Genomic DNA, 19,999 nt, shown 5'->3' on the forward strand with positions numbered 1-19,999 from the left:
AAAGCTGTGGTACATATACACAATGGAGTATTACTCAGCCATTAAAAAGAATACATTTTAATCAGTTCTAATGAGGTGGATGAAACTGGAACCTATTATACAGAGTGAAATATGTCAGAAAGAAAAACACCGATATGGTATATTAATGCATTTATATGGAATTTAGAAAGATGTTAACGATGACCCTATATGTGAGAGCAAAAGAAACACAGAGATAAAGAACAGAATTTTGGACTCTGTGGGAGAAGGTGAGGGTGGAATGATTTGAAAGAATAACATTGAAACATGTATATTATCATATGTGAAATAGATTGCCAGTCCAGGTTTGATGCATAAGACAGGGCACTCAGAGCTGGTGCACTGGGACAACCCTGAGGGATGGGAAGGGGAGGGAGTTGGGAGTGGGGTTCAGGATGGGGGACGCATGCACACCCATGGCTGATTCATGTCAATGTAGGCTGTTCTTTCAAATCATTTCACCCTGTGTACAGCCGTGGCTGATTTGTGTTGATGTATGGTGAAAGTTACTACAAATTTGTAAAGTAATTATCCTCCAATTAAAATAAATAAATTAATTTTAAAAAAAAGAATCACAGGGAGGTTTTGGTAAAATACAGATCGATAGAGCTTCTGATTCAACAGGGCTGAGATGGGATCTAACAGTATGGGTATTTGAACTATTCCCAGGTGACTCTGCCCCCACTGATCTAGGAATAATTTGAAAGGGGTGCAAAATGCATGCTCAGGAAATAACTGAAGAGAAAATAAAGATGACAACAGTTATATGATGGTGAATGTTTGAAGATAGGAAGATGGACGAGTGAGCATTTTCATAGAAGTGTACTCAATCAGATATGGTGTGTGGAGAAGTGAGAAGGGTCTGAGATTTTACTCTTTGTGCACGCTAACAAGCTAGCCATACCATTTCATAGGTTCAGGAGACTCTCTGAGTCATATACAATGGACTTGGTAACTCCCAGCGTGGGAGGTCCCACAGGTAACTCCTTACCATCAAGTCCAGGGCAGGCCATTTCTGAGTCGCCCAGATAGATTGTGCCTATGCTGTGAACTTGTGTCACAGTTGAGGAGCCCTGAGCTTGGGAAATGTCCCTCTTTTAAAGGGAGTCTGCCCAAGTTTTGCTCCATGGGATTATTTATATTTACCTGTTCAGTTCAATTCAGTTCAGTCGCTCAGTCATGTACGACTCTTTGCGACCCCATGAATCGCAGCACACCAGGCCTCCCTGTCCATCACCATCTCCCAGAGTTCACTCAGATTCGCATCCATCAAGTCCGTGATGCCATCCAGCCATCTTATCTTCGGTCGTCCCCTTCTCCTCCTGCCCCCAATCCCTCCCAGCATCAGAGTTTTTTCCAGTGAGTCAACTTTTCTCATGAGGTGGCCAAAGTACTGGAGTTTCAGCTTTAGCTTCATTACCTGAGGAAGAGATAAATCTATCTTCTGCTCTGCAGGGAGACACTCTGTCTTCCAACGCTGTTTGTTACACATACATTCTTGAGAAGATAATTTAGAGCAGAATCTACCCCACTTCTGTTCACAGGATCTGCATAAGCATGAGAGAATCTCCCAAATCGTGATTGGATATAGAATTAGTTCATAGGGAACAGTGATGACATATTTAAGATTGTTTAAAAATCAAAAGGAGTAGCTCGGTTCAGGCAGCCAAAGTGGACCTGGTGGCCATTAGGGATATATGTCTTGGGGTTCTGAATCGGCATTTGTATTCAACATTTGAAGAATAAGGCAACTGATTATAAATTGGTTTTAGAGTCTCAGAGTAGAAGTAGAATTACATGGATAAGTTTGGATCCATATCACATTCATAGCCAAATTCTACTAAATTTTAAGGATCATGTGGTGGGTGATGAATTGATCCAGTAGGTATTAAGAATTAAGTAGTGATGTGTTGATCTAGAATATGCTTCCCTTGTAGGAACGAGTTTTGTGACCTCCTGAAGTATCATGATAATGAATGATAATAATGTAGTGAACCTAGTTATGAATCCTGATACAACTGAGATAAAATCTTGACAGTACTTGAAAGTGACTATTTATACATTTCCACACACAGTAATTGAGTAATCTGTTCCCTGCTACACATGGCATGAAATGTTGGCTGTGTACAGACGTGAAAGAAATGTGTCCTGTGCCTAATGAACTTGCAGTTAGTGTTTTAGTGAAAGTCTGAGAGAGAGAGAGAAAGAGAGGAGAAGGAAAAAGGGGATTAGGGAATAGGAGGGAGAGACAACAAAGGTATGGAGAGAGTTAAGTATGTGATGGGAGTCAGGATAGTGTAAGGCTAGGGAACTAGTGGGTTATTTTTGTTTGTCTGTCAACTTGTGCTACTGTTTCAGTGTTTTTCAAAGTGATTAAATTCACATGTCTAGTATAGCTAAAATATTCCCCTCTAGAGCATGGGTTCCCAACCTCCAGGATCTAATGCCTGATGGTTTAAGATGATTTAAGGTGGAGGTAATGTAATAATAATAGAAATAAATTGCACAATAAATGTAATGTGACTGAATCATCCTGAACTCCCCACCCCCACACTGTTACAGTTTGTGAAAAATTGTCCTCCACAAAACCGGTCCCTGATGCCAAGAAGGTTGGGTACTGCTGTTCTAGAGGAGCCTTTTCAAGGTTTAGTCTGTGGAAAAGGTGTTCGCTATGAGACAATGTAGATTTCTGGGAATGATACCTGAATCAGAATCTTCAAATGGTTGTGGAGTTGAGTGGGTTTGTGTGTGGTCTAGGTGATTTGAACAGGTTCACCTGGTGATTCTTTTCAGATATCAAAGTGTATCAAAGAGGTATGTATCAGGTGTGCATCAGCTCTTTCAGGTATCACAGAGCTGATTTAGAAATTACTTTCTGTTCAACAGCTTTTTATTTTAGTGTTTGTGCTGCAGAGCCAAAAAAAAAAAAAAGATAGTGATAATTGCCAGTTGTGTATTATTCACTTTCACTATTGCTAAAAGGAGTTTTGCTATTCTTACCAGATGACATCTCCTTTACCCTGGCTTATATATTCCAAGAGTCTGCCAATTTATTTGGAGCTAATTGCCTTTTGGAATAGTAGACTTGAAGCTTTGTAGTTAATTTCAGAAGCATTTCCTGAATATGTTATATCCTGGCTGAAATCTATACAACAAGATCCAGAAGCCATGTTCCAAAAGATTTGATTTTCACTGGGCCACAAATAAAAGAATAAATAATGACTGGCTTGATTTCAGCAACTTGTATTTATATGTTTTGCATATATGATACTCCCTTAAATCTTACACTAGAAAGGAAAAATAGAGTTCATATACTGATCTGCTCTTGTTTCTAATTTCATTTATTAGAAGATAAAATGAAATAAGACTGAAGAACTCATTTTACTGACTACTGTGTAAAACTGCTATATTCCCTAAATTGTGTTTGCTTTTGGTACACTCTGTAGTTCCACAGATAAGAGCTTTTTTACAGATCAAAATACAGTGAAAACTTAGGGATCATTAAGATGTTTTCATTCATTTCACTCATATATGTATACATTGAAGTGGTTATCAGTGATTATAGTGCTAATATACTGTGTCCTATGTAGTTGTGTTTGTAAGATTCAAAGGGAAGTAAAACTTTATTGAGTTTATAATATGGTAGATATTGAAATATCAATAGAAAATATATAAAGTAGATATTGTTGTGAAATGCTGAAGAAATGTTTAGTCCATTTCCTGTGATTCCATAGTGAGTGAACAGCAGCACCAGAATTGGAAACTGGATCTGTTTGATTCAAAAGTGCATGCTTATTTTAACAATTTTTTAATTGTTTAATTATTTAACTTATTTTCATACTAGGGCTTCCCTGGTGGCTCACACTTTAAAGCATCTGCCTGCAATGCAGGAGACCCAGGTTTGATCCCTGGATCAGGAAGGTCCCCTGGAGAAGGAAATGGCTACACAGTAGCCATTCTCCAGTATTATTGCCTGGAGAATTCCACAGGTAGAGGAGCCTGGTGGACTGCAGTCCATGGGGTCACAAAGAGTCAAACACGACTGAGCAACTAACACTGCCACTATCCAGAGTTATCAATGGCACCTGTTACACTTTTCTTCAGAACACAGAAGTCTGTTCTTCTACTTGTTTGCTGTTTTCAGTAGATGTGGTTAGATCATTCAAATGGTTATCCTGATTCTTTAGGTATCTTAAGAACATTGGATGAAAATAGGGAAGACTTATCAACAGAGGCGTAATACAATAATTTGCTCATTCTTACAGTTTGTTGACTGCTTGAACATTGGTTATATTATACTTGCATCTTTTACCAGTCTATTGTAGAGAACTAGTATTTACTTAATAGAAAGAAAAATCTTGACATACACTAACCAAAGAAATAGTTTTGAATTAGTTATTTATTTGAATGCTATTTCAGTTCTTGATATTATTAACATTGAGTATCAACATTATTGGATTCTAGCAGAAATACCATTTGATCCCTGAAGATTTCCTTTCAAAGCTATCAAAGGAAAATTCTTTGTAATTAAATGTTTCAGAGAACTTTATCTTTCATATGCAATTAGCATACAGTCTAGGAAGTAAATTTCTTACAGGTTTGGAAAATATTCCCAAGAAAAAGTATCTTTAGATATTTTTAAGGAGAATGATAGAATTATTTCTTCTTACGCTGTATAATTATACTGCTTTTATTAAACTTGCACATCACTTGATAGAATGCAGTGCTAGTGGAAAAGATAAAGATATGACAAAAAGGTGAAGGTTGAGAATGAATAGACCTTCAAGGGAGCTGATCTTTCTCTGATCTGATAAAACCTCTCCCATTATCTGTTTCTTTCTTTTCTTTTTTTCCTTGCAGATCACTGCATATCAAAGGCTTTCTCCCTGATTAGCAACATTCTCCCTGGATTTGAGGGCAAGACCAAAGAAAAAGATAGTATCCAAACTGACATATGACATTTTGTGCTGTTTTTCTTGTAGTCTTTAGCAAATTCTAAGAAGTACTGGGCGTTTTTCCATTAACCTTAAATAGTTTTCTGCCTGTGTTTTGTTTTGTTTGTTTGTTTTTTAAATTTTGATCCTGCTATGTGTCTGGGTATATCCTATGAATGCCAAGTGATATTAACACTTTGATAGGTTTAGTGGGAAGTAAAGATTGGTCTTGTGGAATAAGAATAAGCTTTGGAGTTGGAAGGCTTAGGTTCAAGTCCATTTTGTTAAACTTGCTCTTAAAATATATCTTTAAAATTATTTTTTATTTTACATGTTCAAACCGACAGGTAGGTAGGGATGTATATATTATTAGTACTTTAATGACATTGTATCTATACTTATCATTCCATACCCAAAGGACTTCTAAATCCATATGTGCTGTTTTACTTATAGTAAAGCCATTTAATGAAATTTTCTGGCTTATCTTAATATGACAGAATCTTCAGTTTTTTTCTTGCAGGTATTTATGCTGATCTCGGTTTTTTGTTTCTGTCTGGTGCTACATCTGGTTTTAGTGTTTGATACCGTACTAACCTGTATTGTAAATTAAATGAGAGGTGATACATTTTCTTTCTCTGAAGTAAGTTATTGTTCAGTTCAGTTCAGTCACTCAGTCATGTCTGACTTTGCCACCCAATGGAATGCAGCACGCCAGACTTCTCTGTCCATCACCAACTCCCAGAGCTTACTCTAACTCATGTTCATTGAGTCAGTGATGCCGTCTAATCATCTCATCATCTGCTGTCCCCTTATCCTCCCGCCTTCATTCATTCCTAGCATCAGAGTCTTTTCCAACGAGTCAGTTGTTTGCATTCAGGTGGCCAAAGTATTGGAGATTCAGCTTCAGCATCAGTCCTTCCAATGAATATTCAGGACTGATTTCCTTTAGGATGGACTGGTTGGATCTCCTTGCAGTCCAAGGGACTCTCAAGAGTCTTCTCCAGCACCACAGTTCAAAAGCATCAATTTTTTGGTGCTGAGGTTTGTCAATAGTCCAACTCTCACATCCATACATGACTACTTGAAAAATGAAAGCTTTGACTAGATGGACCTTTGTTGGCAAATAATGTCTCTGCTTTTTAATATGCTGTCTAAGTTGGTCATAACTTTTCTTCCAAGGAGCAAGAGGGGTTTTAATTTCATGGCTGCAGTCACCATTTGCAGTGATTTGGGAGCCCAGAAAAATAAAGTCGGTTGCTGTTTCCATTGTTTCCCCATCTCTTTGCCATGAAGTGATGGGACCATATGCCATGATCTTACTTTCTGAATGTTGAGTTTTAAGCCAATGTTTTCACTCTATTCTTTCACTTTGATCAAGAGGCTCTTTAGTTTTTCTTCACTTTCTGCCATAAGCGTGGTGTCCTCTTCATATCTGAGGTTATTGATCTTTCTCACGGCAATCTGGATTCCAGTTTAATTCCAGCTTGATTCCAGCATTTCTCATGATGTACTCTGCGTATAAGTTAAATAAGCGGGATGACAATATACAGTGCTTTTGAAAGTACTCTTTTCCCAGTCTGTTGTTCCATGTCCAGTTCTAACTATAGCTTCTTGACCTGAATACAGCTTTCTCAGGAGGCAGGTCAGGTCATCTGGTATTCCCATCTCTTGCAGAATATTCCACTGTTTATTGTGATCCACACAGTCAAAGTCAATAAAGTAGAAGTAGATGTATTTCTGGAACTCTCTCGCTTTTTTGATGATCCAATGGATGTTGGCAACTTGATCTTTGATTGAACAAGTTATTGTTACAGGGTCTATATATATATAGGCAACTATGAAAACAGAGATTTCCTACTAAGCAAACATTCACATTTTATTAGGTAGGGATTTTATCAGTCTTAACACAATTTCCCCATGGCATTTAATGGTAGATCATTGGCTTTAAAATATAAAATGTCACTTTACCAGAATAAAAGCTAATTAGGGACTTGCAGTGTCCAGAAGATGTCCGTTTTCTGTGAGTCATGACTAGCTGGTTTTTTGCCACAAGAAAGGGCACCATCAGCAACTATTTGTTTCGATTCCTAAGATAGGCTAAGTAGCTAAAGTTCTGTATTTTGCTTTCTCATGAAAAATGCTAGGTAGAAAAAATTATTTTATTAATTTCTTTGTGAAAAAAGAAGATAGTAGTAGTGCATTTTCATAATATATCTCTTGATTTCCAAGCCGAGGATATAAAATTCAGCAAATTTTCAGCTCCCAACTAACATTTTAAAATACTTTTTTGCTTCTACAAAAATACAGGTCTTTAGGCTTCTAAAGCTATTTCACAATCTTGCAATAAATGGCATTTACTTCATAAAATTAGTGTGTGTGTATATATATATATATATATATATATATATATATATATATAATTCTCACGTATATATATGTATATATATGTATAAGAAAGATTATTTGGAGCCTCTGCCCTCTAAGAGAATTGTCTTATAGTTTGTGACTGTTGTTCAAACCTGTTTAGTTTTTTTCTAGAAATAATTAGCTGATGATTACTATCACTATGGCTTATTAAACATGAATTATGTTCATATTATGAACCATGTGATTCTGAGTTAGATCAGAGTGCAGACCAGCATGGTCGAGTGAGACCTGGTGCCTTGAAAACCATGTATGGTCCTGTGGGTGAATGTCCCCCAAGGTGTTTTGTTGGATTTGCAGCCTCCTCATGTGTGTCTTGCAAGGAAAAATCTTAATATCCCTCTTCAAGAAATTTTAGAGTTCTAATATTTCTTACCCTAAAAATTATATAACTTATTTATATTCTATCCAGTATTTTTGTTTAAATTCACAAAATGCTTAAGTTTATTATTGGCCCCATTTGTATGAGTAATTTAGTTCTTATATGGATTGTTAAAAATGGGGGAAGACATATGTTCTGAATTTTCTAAAGTTTATGCATTTTTTCCCTCATTCTGTCTTTTCTTTTTTCTATCTTTCCTAGTAAAGTTTTCTTATAAAGAAATTGCTTCCAATTCCATTTCTTTTATCATTTTTTTTTTTTCATTTTTCAAGCAACATTTTTATACTGTATGTGATTTTCTAAATGTATTGTGATGCAGTGTGACTTTCTGAACTGAATACACTTTTCCCATGATTTTGCTCTGTTTAGGAGTTTGGCTTTGTTAGGTAAAAAGAACCTTTTTTGGGTTACTCTCCCTGGTACAATTTCTAACATTTAGTAGATTCTCTTACATTGCATCACTCCCTAGTAGTTGATAAACTGGAACCATTGTCATTTAAGCACACTGGGGAATTTTTCTTTTAAAGTGATTCAGTGGGCTTTCCTGATAGCTCAGTTGATAAAAATCCACCTGCAAGGCAGGAGAACCTGGTTGGTTTCCTGGGTCGGGAAGATCCGCTGGAGAAGGAATAGGCTACCCACTCCAGTATTCTTGGGCTTCCCTGTGGCTCAGCTGGTAAAGAATCTGCCTGCAATGCAGGAGACATGGGTTCAATTCCAAAATGAAGGAAAAAAATTTATCTGCAAAAAAGCATTAGCAGGCTGACAATAGGTATTTCATCTCCAACTAAACCTAACGAAATAACCTTTTAAAAGTGCTAAAGGTAAATAAGTCAGGCTAGAATTCTCTAATGACTTTGGAATACAAGAAAGAAGGGGAAATAAAGCCATTTTTGAGTATGTGGATTGATAGTTTGCTCCTCACAGGTATCTGAATAAACTCTTAAGAATGTATTTCACTTGATCTTAGCCAAAAGGCCGAGAAGCGATAAGAGTGTATTTCAGCAAGGAGAAAATTATTAGAATTTTGTCTTTTTTGGGTAAAAAAAGAAAGCCAAAACTGCTAGTAAGAAGGTGTGTGTATAAAATTTAGCCCATATTTATTGATTTCCTAATGTCATTTCTTTCCAATATATGTTATAAAGATATTCATTAAAAGCAAGATTTTACTAAGATTAATATACTCTAGTGATCAAAGCTTTTCTCTTAAATACTTGCTAGTCATTGACAGATAGCATTGATAGATAGCATCTCACTGCAGACGCAGAGGTAGTGAACTTAATGGTATTCAAGAGTGCTATGCTATTTGCATTTCTGAAGAGTAAATACATATATATCAACTTTAGTAAATTAGGTTATTAAATCATTTATAATTTATGAATCACAAATAAGGAACGTTTCTTTTATGTCTTAATAATTGATTTGAAAACCCAAGCATTATATAACAATTATATAATCATGTGGTCATTTGAATTCTAAGAATCTTGTTTCCTTTGCAGCGTCTAGCTTTGGAAGCAGAAAAAGTTCAAGCAGCCCACCAGTGGAGAGAGGATTTCGCAGTAAGCACCCTTTTTAACTACTTGAATTAATATTTACATTAATGTCTTGTGTTTTGATAACTAGCGGTTGCATTTAAAATATATTTTTAGTGATGGACTGTGGGACAAAAAAACAGTTCACTATACTTCATTAAAAAAAATACCTTCAAATATTCTCCCATACTCCAAAGTATTTATAAAATTAATAACAGAAAAATAACATTAAGCTGTAGCATTTGAATTATCTTTGTATGTATTATGAAAATATAGTAGTTGAAAACAAGTGGCATTTTCTAAGAAGTCACACGCATAATGTAATCACTTTGGTGGGCAATACAGTTGAAGTTAGAATAAATGTATTAAGATTTGTTTAATTTATTCCACATTAGCTAGACATTATCATTTGTCTGCTCTGGCTTGCTTTTACAAATATCAGATGATACTAACTTTTGTCTAAGTTTTTTTGATCAACTAGTTTTGTTCTTCAGGAGTCATTCGGGTGAATTATACAAATCTCAGAAATTCTTGTGATGAATTTCCTTCTTTTTTTTTTGCCTCCCTCCCTCCGACCCTTCCTCCTTCCCTCTTTTCTTTCTTCCGTCTCTCTCTCCCTTCTTCCCTCCCTTTTGCCTTCCCTTCCTTCCTCCCACCTCTAGCTGTGTCTTATCTTCGTATGTCCTTGAAGAAGTCTGACCTTAATAGTTAAAAGACTTCTGTTACATATTTGAGTTGTTTCAATTATAGTGAATATCTCTTTAGTTTCTGATTAAAGAACAATTCCAGACAACTCATTTGGGGAATGTTAACTGTGTCCTCCCCACATTTAAAGTATCTCACTCTAATATGATTACAGTAAGAATGACAGCTTGAATATACTGTCCGTTTGTCTTTGAAAAACAAAAATCTCAGATTTCAAGGTGAGAAAGTTGTGCTTCAATTCAGCACTAAACTTGTTTAGTGCTTAGGAATTGAGGTTTAAGGTTTAGAAATTAGCACTTTTAGTTTGTGTTTCTGTGATTATATTGTATATCAAAGGAAAATGTAGTAAATGGCACTTCATTTACTTATAGGGTAATAGTTAAATAGTCTTTTGTGTTTATAAGTTCTGATATTATTTACATTTACTCTCTTTTCAACTAATTTATATTTCTTAAGTAAACTCCTAGTCTACTCAGTTGAGACTCTGATTACTGTCAGTTAAGTTCTTTCATTTGGATTGATCATATTGCTTGATTTATCGGTATCATGTAGATACTGGCTTAATCCACAATTGTTTATTATAGGTGCACAGGTCAATATGGCATCCATAAAATATATATAAAGAAAAAAATTAATGATTAAGTTAAAATGCAATCTTTTTCATTATAGAGGAGAAATTTTAAACTCATCCAGTGAAGATTTTACAGGGCAGTTTATTGCTGTTACATGAAAGGAAAATAAACTTGCATTTGTTTGGTGTGGCTTGAATAAACCAAAATAGCCAAATATTCTTTTAATGAACTGATAATTAATGCTATTTATTTTTCCTCCCCTCTTAGAAGTGGCATAGTAAAAGCATAATAGTTGTAAAGTTAGATCTTGTAGTCTGCCTAGTCTTGATATAGTAAGTTGGTGCTGTTTTGGTTTTAATCATGAGTAATTCTGAGAATCTAAAAATTGTAAGTTCATTCAAATCAGATTGCATACTATATAGATTAGATTGCTTTTCTCAAAAGCTTCTCTTGCATTAAAGGAATTTGGTAATATTTCAGTCATTTATTAGTGGTATGTCTTTTCAAATTTTCTAGGGAGAAATGCTGTATAAAAATAACTACAAGTAGGAATGTAGTATATAAAATTTCCTTTCCCAGGAAACTCATTAACACTAAATTAACATTATGGCAATGATTTATTTTTCCTTATAGAAGTAATGGGTGACCATTGTAGATGACATGAAAACTCTTAATAGATGACATGAAAACTCTTAATAGATGACATGAAAACTCTTAAATGTGTGCTAGCCATTACTGTTTTATTTAATCTAAACCATCATCGATTGTATTGCAGTTTACCATTTATGTATAGCTAAGAAGGAAAAAAAAATAAACCAATCAAATTATGATACATCAACAATTATAGTTTTCAGATATCAAAATGTGTAAAAATCCACCTTGAAATATAGCTTTCTAAAATCTACTCTCTCAGTGCCTGTATCCATACAGAAGTATGGCTAGGAGAAGTCATGCAAGAGAACAAGTCAGGTACACAATGACAGTAATGCCATCACTAGATCTTCTATTGTTAAATAGAAAGTAAATGATTTACCCAGATTTAGGAGTTCTTAGCAAACAGTCATCACTGTGTGGGAGAATTTTGAACAAATTCAGTTCTAAATTTCCCTCTAAATTACTTCCCAATTTATTCAAGATCTATGAACATAGTGATTGACATTAAAAGAGACCATTAAAGGGAAAACAAATTAGTGCGCTTTAGAGCCCTGTCAACTCATTTCCTGAGTACCCTTCTTGATGAACTATAAATGGTGTTCACAGTACACATATCTGTCACAATTTGCATGTTGAGAATTGATGTTTTCCATGTAAGTCTTTACAGGTGCCCTTCCCTTTGAAATAACACAGGTGAAGGACTGTTGAGACAATAGTGATCTTATATTTGAAGAATAGAACCTGGATGAAGATTGCCTTCGGATTCAAATAAATAAATATTGCAAAGATAGGAGATCCTTTTCCTCCGTTTTGTTTCTTTTCTTCTCTGATAAACTAGACGATGCTACAGTTCATTTATATACATTAAGGTTAAACAAATCCTTCAAGACTGTGAAAAAAAATCAAGTTCACTTTCATGAGTGGTTGGAAATTAGAAATCGATATTAAATCTCTCTTTATTTTGTGAACACAGACTAAAACAACTGCAGATTTTATCAATTTCTTAACCAAACATTTAAAAATATTTAATTTGAAGTTAAATGCTTCCATACTCCAAAAGATCCTTCTTTTAAACTTTGTAAGCCTTTTATCTTTTAAGGGATTTAACTATTTGCATCAGTGCAATATTTCTTTAATGCCACCCTTTAATAATTTAACACTAGGATGATTTGAAGGCAGAAATAATTTACTAAAAGGTACATTAACATTTCAAAAAGAAATATAATATGCCAGTTCTTCCCTCCAGTATAAGTAGGGTGGTTTCATTAACATTACTTAGGCAAAATGTTGATTAACATTCTGTAGTCTGTACTGTAGAGAAATCTCAGGAACAACAAGAACAAAAGGCGAAGCACTAAAATGCTGGCAACAAGAAAGGGCTCCTGTAATTCACACTGTCCCTCAGCTCCACTCAATTCCCAGTTGGATGTACAATTGAGGGAACAAAAGGCGTATACTCTAAATGGATTAAGATTTATGCGGTCATGCATTTACAAGTTCAAACCAATATTTGTAAATAAGCTGTGTCTACCAGCTTCCTTTCAGGTCTGCATACAATTTACTGGCATTAAAGGGGACTTTTTATGTCATGTATGATGGGGCAAATTATTTTATTAAGGGCAGGTGGGAGAAGGAAAAAGGAGCTTGGAAAATTAATTGTTCTGCATTAAATAATTGCTTTTATTTCTACTGAACAGATCTTTTCCAATTGCTTCTGAAATCTCATTTGATTGCATTGCAATGGTTGGTTAACTAAAGCAATTTTGTTTCCAACTAAGCCTGCAATATTAATTGTACTTACACATGTATAAACATAAGGGGTACCTAATTTGTATTTTAATAAGTGGGATCTTTATGTATGGCTTACTAGCATCAGCTTGCTACTGTGAAGGCTGAGTACAGACAGGCTAAATTGGCCAGTAAATAAAACATTTGACGAGCCTCCTTTTAGCTCTAGCTTCACAGAGAAACTAAATTAGACAGTAGAAATTTTTCTAGTGAAGTTGAATGCTATTGAGTGTTAATCAGGCTAATTTAGTTTTAGTTGTATATATATATATATATTTTTTTTTAAATTACCTTACTCTAATAATATTTTCAGATGTTGCTTTAAAAGTTGTACTGTGTAGAATTTCGTGTTTATATGAGTTAAATTAATAGGCACTGGCATTGTATATTTATTATTTCATCTATCCTTAGCATTTCATGAAATAGCCTTACCTCTGTTGATTGCAGCACAGTTGTGAATATGGGAACTATGAAATCATACTGTATTTATCTTGGTTACAGGTATAAGAGAAACACTTTTCTAAATTTGTACAGGTGCTGGATATGAAAGTGCTGACTTTCTAGGAATGAAAAATGGTGGGCAAAGTGGCATTTTGTCTTAATGAAAGAATGAATAAATTTAATAGATTATTAAGATACTTTAGTCTGTAGCTGGATTTAGTCTTTGTTAGTTTCTGCCTTTGGTAGAGTCGTTCTTTTGGAATCAAGAGCTCTCATATTTCAGTGTATTTTTGCAACACTTCATACATAGGGAAGTAATCAATTTTTAATACTGCTTTTTTGAGTCTTATCAATTTTCTCCTCGTCATCAAGACAGATGAAAAGGAGCCACAGTGCAAAACTGATTTACCCCCATATTGTGGGAAACCAATTTAATAGAAAAGATCCAGACAAATATGTGTTGTCTGACTCTTTTTGTTTGTGCATGCACATAAAAGCCCATGGTAAAATGACTATAAGAAACCAGAGTAGAAAATAACAACCAGGGGCTTTAAATGATTCATTATCCTGATAACCCCTTTTTTTCCTTATATTGAAAAGAGAAGCAACATATTTACTCATTATTTATCTAGCCAATACTGTTAAAAAAATTTTTTTTAATATATTCTAGTAATTATTCTGTCCTCACTATTATTTCTTTTGAAGCCAAAGTGACTTGATAGTATAAGATGATACAGTAGAACTCCTGCAGGTAAAGCATCATGACAATATGTGCTGGAATAATGCAAGTGTCCCGCCTCTCAGGAAGGTAGAGAGGACTTTGGGAAATGGGTAGGTGGATGGAGTCCTATATATTTTCCAAGGCTAATCTGCTGCCTGTGTATGCCAGGATTGAGCTGATTTTACGTTACTACATTAAGGAGAGATTCCTGGAATTACTGCCATGTTCTAAAAATTATAATCATGAAGAACACACAAAATCATCCTCATTGATACTTAAGTTAGAGTCAGTTATTATCATCGGCAGATATTAAATTGCAGTTGTCACAAGAGAGCTTTTGAATGTACCCGTTTTATTAACTTCTTTATAAGTTGAGCTGCATTTTATTACAGTTTTTGGATCCCCCTTATTTGCATTAAGGTGAGGTTTACTATCTTAATTTCTCAATCGCAAAAGAAATAAAAAAGATGAAGAAAAATGTGTCAGCATTACAAATCAATGTAGAGTCTACAAAGATTTGCTCTATAAACTTTTATACGATTCATTTTCTTACTTAAAAAACTGCAGTTACTTTCCATTTTCAATAAATGGTATACCAGGGCTTTCATGATCTTGCCCCATTTTATCTTTAGTAAATTTTCCATTGCAACATTTCCCCAGTAGTTATTACCCTTTCCCTGAAATTCTGAGTCCTAAGCAGAGTAAACTACTTGATGTTTTCCTTAGACAGTATTTCCTTCCTCTTTTCACCTTTTGAAAATTTCTGCCTAGAATCTTTCATCTCTCCCCAATTTCCTTTTGGTTTTGATCCACCAATCTTGGATTCATTGTTTGTTTTATATGGTCCTCTAATGCTGAGTATGTATTCATATTCAGGTATATATTCCCTATATAATTTTCCTTTTACCACATTTTTTCAGCACTGAAATGTAAACTTCTTGGGGATAAAAAAGTTTTGGCTAAAGCATAACCAAAATAACTATAGTCTAGTACATAATAGACAGTACTCTATGAATAAGTAATTTTAAAATAAAAAATACTGAGATATCTATTTTTTACTCTAAACATTTATTGTCAATTTTGCTGGAGAAATAATTTTTAAAGTTTGTTGAAATTGCACATTTTTAATGTCTGAATATGTTTGCCCACAGCTGTGGTATAGTTACATAATACTGGGCTTGGAGGTATGCAAATCTCCTGTAAGTATTGGCTTTCCCACCAGCTTGCAATGCAGTTTCAGAAAAATAGCAATCTTTTGATATTAATTTTTTTTTATATAGAAACTCTTGGTTCTGTTGTCTCCACTGGCATAATTATTTTTGTGAGATGCTCTGTGTCCTCCCTAGCTCCATAACAAAGAAGCTATTTACTAGAAACCTTGAGATACATCTCAGGTGCTCACATCCAGGCTGGTGCAAGACCTGTGATGGCTGTTTGCCTAGTTCAGTGAGCATCTCCCAGCTGCATTGACTCTGGTACTTGAGCTCTTTTCATTGCTCTAATGAAAGAAATACCATTCTGTTCAGGCTGCTATCAACTAGTGCATCCCTAACTGTAAAGCCCTTTGAACTGCAGTATTCGGGTATTCTGTGCAGAAAGAGAGTAAATGACCTTATTCCGAACCATAGACAGTTTTTAAAACGTAGATAAATAATATTTTAATGTACCATTTTAAAAAGTCAAAGTTCATACAAAACATCCACTGTAAACAAAATATCATACTTACTTTTCTTTATAGAAAATGGATTGTCATGAGAACACAACATGAGATCTATCCTGTTAAGTATAAGTAAGGGTACAATACGTTGTTACCTAAGGGTAGTGTTGTGTGGTTGATCCCCATAGCTGTTGCTCCAGCTTGGTTGAAGTTTTATGCCATTGATTACTGACTCCCATTTCTTCCTCCTCCCCAAACCCTGGTAACCACCATTCCAGTCTTTGATTTTATTAAGTTAACTGTTTTCGTTATTTCATATAAGTGGAATCACGTACTATTTGTCTTTGTGTCTTCTTTATTTCACTCAGTGCAATGTCCTTGAAATCCATCCATGTTGTGTTTATTGTAGAATCTTTACTTTGTGCATGTGTGTGTGTGTGTGCATTTAGTCATGTCCAACTCTTTGCAACCCTATGGACTGTAGCCCCCCAGGCTCCTATGTCCATGGAATTCTCCAGGCGAGAATACTGGAGAGGGTTGCCATTTCCTTCTCCAGAGATCTTCCTGATCCAGGGATCGAATTTGTGTCTCTTGTGTCTCTTACATTGGCAGGCAGATTCTTTACCAGCTGAGCTGTCGGTGAAGCCCTCTACTTTTTAGAGAGGCTGAATAATAATATATTCTATTTATATACCATAATTTTTTCATCCATTCATCTGTCAATGGATATTTTGATAGTTTCCACATCTTCAGTTCAGCTCAGTCACTCAGTCGTGTCTGCCTCTTTGTGACCCCATGGATTGCAGCACTCCAGGCTTCCTTGTCCATCACCAACTCCTGGAGCTTACTGAAACTCATGTCCATTGAGTCGGTGATGCCATCCAACTGTCTCATCTTCTGTCGTCCCTTCTTCTCCTGACTTCAGTCTTTCCCAAGATCAGGGTCTTTCCCGATAAGTCAGTTCTTCATGTCTGGTGGCCAAAGTACTAGAGTTTCAGCTTCAGTATCTGTCCTTCCAATGAACACCCAGGATTGATCTCCTTCAGAATGGACTGGTTGGATCTCCTTGCAGTCCAAGGGACTCTCTCAAGAGTCTTCTCCAACACTACAGTTCAAAAGCATCAGTTCTTTGGCACTCAGCTTTCTTTGGCGCTCAGCCCAACTCTCACATCCATACATGACTACTGGAAAAGCTATAGCTTTGACTAGACGGACCTTTGTTGGCAAAGTAATGTCTCTGCTTTTTAGTATGCTGCCTAGGTTGGTCATAGACAGAGTGCCTGAAGAACGATGGACTGAGGTTCGTGACATTGTACAGGAGGCAGTGATCAAGACCATCACCCCAAAAAAAGAAATGCAAAAAGGCAAAATAGTTATCTGAGGAGGCCTTACAAATAGCTGAGGGAAAAAAAAAAAAAAAGGAAGCTAAAGGCAAAGGAGAAAAGGAAAGATACACCCATTTAAATGCAGAGTTCTAAAGAATAACAAGGAGAGATAAGAATGCCTTTCTCAGTGATCACTGCAAAGAAATAGAGGAAAACTATAGAGTAGGAAAGACTGGAGATCTGTTCAAGAAAATTAGAGGTACCACGGGAACATTTCATGCAAAGATGGGCACAATAAAGGACAGACATGGTATGGACCTAACAGAGCAGATATTAAGAAGAAGTGGTAAGAATACAGAGAGAAACTGTACAAAAAAGATCTTCATGACCAGATAACCACAGCAGTGTGATCACTCACCTAGTGCCAGACATCCTGGAGTGCAAGCAAAGTCAAGTGGCCCTTAGGAAGCATCACTACAAACAAATTTCTAAATTTCCATATCTTAGCTATTTTAAATAAGGGTACAATGAAAATGAAAGTGTTATTATTTCTTCTAGATCTTGATTTTAATTCTTTTGGACACATAGCTGGAAATGGGATTGCTGGATTAAATGATAGTTCTGTTTTTTTTTTTTTTTTCAAATTTTCTTCATTTTTATTTTTGTCCTTTCTCTGTTCCACACCTCATCCAGATACCAAATTACACGTGATAGTCATGTCTCATTAAGTTTCAATTTGTTGTGAAATTTTCAGACTTCCCTCATTTTTTTTAACTGAAGTATAGTTTATTTACAATATTATATCAGCTGCAGATGTATAACATAGTAATTCAATATTTTTATAAATTATATTCCATTATAGTTCTGTTTTTTGTTTTTAGTTTTTTTTTAGAAACGATACTGTTTTGTGTAATGATTGCACCATTTTGGATTCTCACCAGTAGTTTGCAAGGGTTCCAGTTTCTCTACATCCTCACCAATGCTTGTTGGTTATCTAATGCATTAAAGACTTAACGGTCAAAATCTAAAACTGTAAGACACTTAAACATAGCAGAAAAGTTTCATGACATTATTCTTGGCAGTGATTTGATGGAGTGACACCATAAGCATAGGCAACAAAGCCCAAAATAGACAAATGAGACTACACAGAACTAAAAAGCTTCTACACAGCAAAGGGAACAATCAACACTGTGAAAGAAAAAGCAGCCTAAGAATGGGAGAAAATATGTGCAAACCATATATCTGATAAGAGGTTTATCTCCAAAATATATAAGAAGCCCATACAACCCATTAACAGAAATAACAACCTGAGGCCTTTCTCATCATCAGACTGTGGAGCTAATTCTCATATTCCCATTTATTGAAAGTGAAAGTCACTCAGTCATGTCTGTCTCTTTGCAATCCCATGGGCTGTAGCCTGCCAGGCTCCTCTGTCCGTGGAGTTCTCCAGGCCAAAATTCTAAAGTGAGTAGCTGTTCCCTTCTCCAGGGAATCTTCCCAACTCAGGAAGCACACCCAGGCCTCCCTCATTGCAGGCAAATTCTTTATCGTCTGAGCCACCAGGAAAGCCCATTTATTTAATTCTTCTCTCAAATAGGGCAGAAACACCTTTCCATAGGAGTCTTTGAGGAGACTTAACCTTATCCTCATCTGATAAATATCCCTGTAAACTCTTCTTTATGTTTTTCTCCTTTTGTAGAAAACAGTCCTCCTCTAGCAAATGAATGTATGAAAATAGATTTCTGATAATTTTTCAGCTTTCTTCCTATTCTGAATGTCCTCTATTTTTAAATACATTCATATTTCCAAAAAGCCCTTTGAAATTAAATGAGATAATTTATGGGACTATGCTTAGCACTTTGGAAGGTCTCAAAAATGGTAATTTTAATAGAGGAGGCTCTATCCCCTTCAAGCCTTATTCTTTTTAAGAAGTTCTCATTGCTTCTTAATGATTAAGTGTGGCGGGGCATATCTGCTTAAGAAGGAAAATATGTATTGCCCTTAATAGGCAATAGATGATTGCTTATTAAATTGACTTAAATCCATTTTACCTACATTCCATTTATGAAAAATAAGTGCATTTGGAAGTGACAGGTACTCAGCATGAGACTAAGAAATTTTTTTTTGTTCTTACTGATATTTGTCTTTATGATTGTATGAAGTTCTAGTTTATTCACTGCCTAAAATAGCCCCGGTAGACCTTAGAATTTTTTAAGAAGTTGTATCTAAAGATATTCTTAGGAAGTACAGAGATTAATACATATTTCTATTTACTGTAGATACTTTATGATCGACCCTAGGGTAATAACTCTATTCTCAGAGATAAGTTTTATATTGAGAATAGCATTAGATGTAGGAGAAAGAAGTGGCAACCCACTCCAGTATTCTTGCTGGAGAATCCCAGGGACAGAGGAGCGTGGTGGGCTGCCATCTATGGGGTTGCACAGAGTCGGACAGGACTGAAGCGACTTAGCAGCAGCAGCATTAGATGTTGGAACAGTTCACTTTAATGGCATTATAGATATGTTAATATTTGCACATATTGCCATGGGAAAGAGAAGGCTTCAGGAATTGAAGAACTGGAGTAGAGAGCTTTTGTTCCTGAAGGACTGGCACTACAGTGATGAAATTTGGAGCTTTTTTATAAAGAAGCAAAGCGATAAGATGCAAGCAATTAATATACAGTCATGGGATTTAGTCACTAGTAGGATACATTTTGACTTTGGGAGTCACCTAGAAAATGACCATGAGAACTGTGTTTCAAAGGAGGGATTATATGTGTTCAGAATACATGAAAACTGTTGAAACGTGGGTCTGGATAATGTTGAGAGTATGAATGTTGCAAT

General features: G+C 35.4%; 1 protein-coding gene across 7 annotated transcripts in view; it reads left to right on the forward strand.

Annotated features, from left to right (window-relative positions):
- Positions 1–19,999, forward strand: part of CACNA2D1 (calcium voltage-gated channel auxiliary subunit alpha2delta 1) — a 541,059-nt gene that overhangs the window by 283,828 nt on the left and 237,232 nt on the right. For all 7 annotated transcript variants that reach the window (XM_069586656.1, XM_069586658.1, XM_069586659.1 and 4 more), the window contains one exon: positions 9,258–9,317. In XM_069586656.1, coding sequence (XP_069442757.1) covers positions 9,258–9,317 — 60 coding nt within the window. The remainder of the gene's footprint in view (positions 1–9,257; positions 9,318–19,999) is intronic.

Source organism: Ovis canadensis, chromosome 4, assembly GCF_042477335.2.
Source record: "Ovis canadensis isolate MfBH-ARS-UI-01 breed Bighorn chromosome 4, ARS-UI_OviCan_v2, whole genome shotgun sequence".
In the NCBI taxonomy this organism is placed as follows: Eukaryota; Metazoa; Chordata; class Mammalia; order Artiodactyla; family Bovidae; genus Ovis; species Ovis canadensis.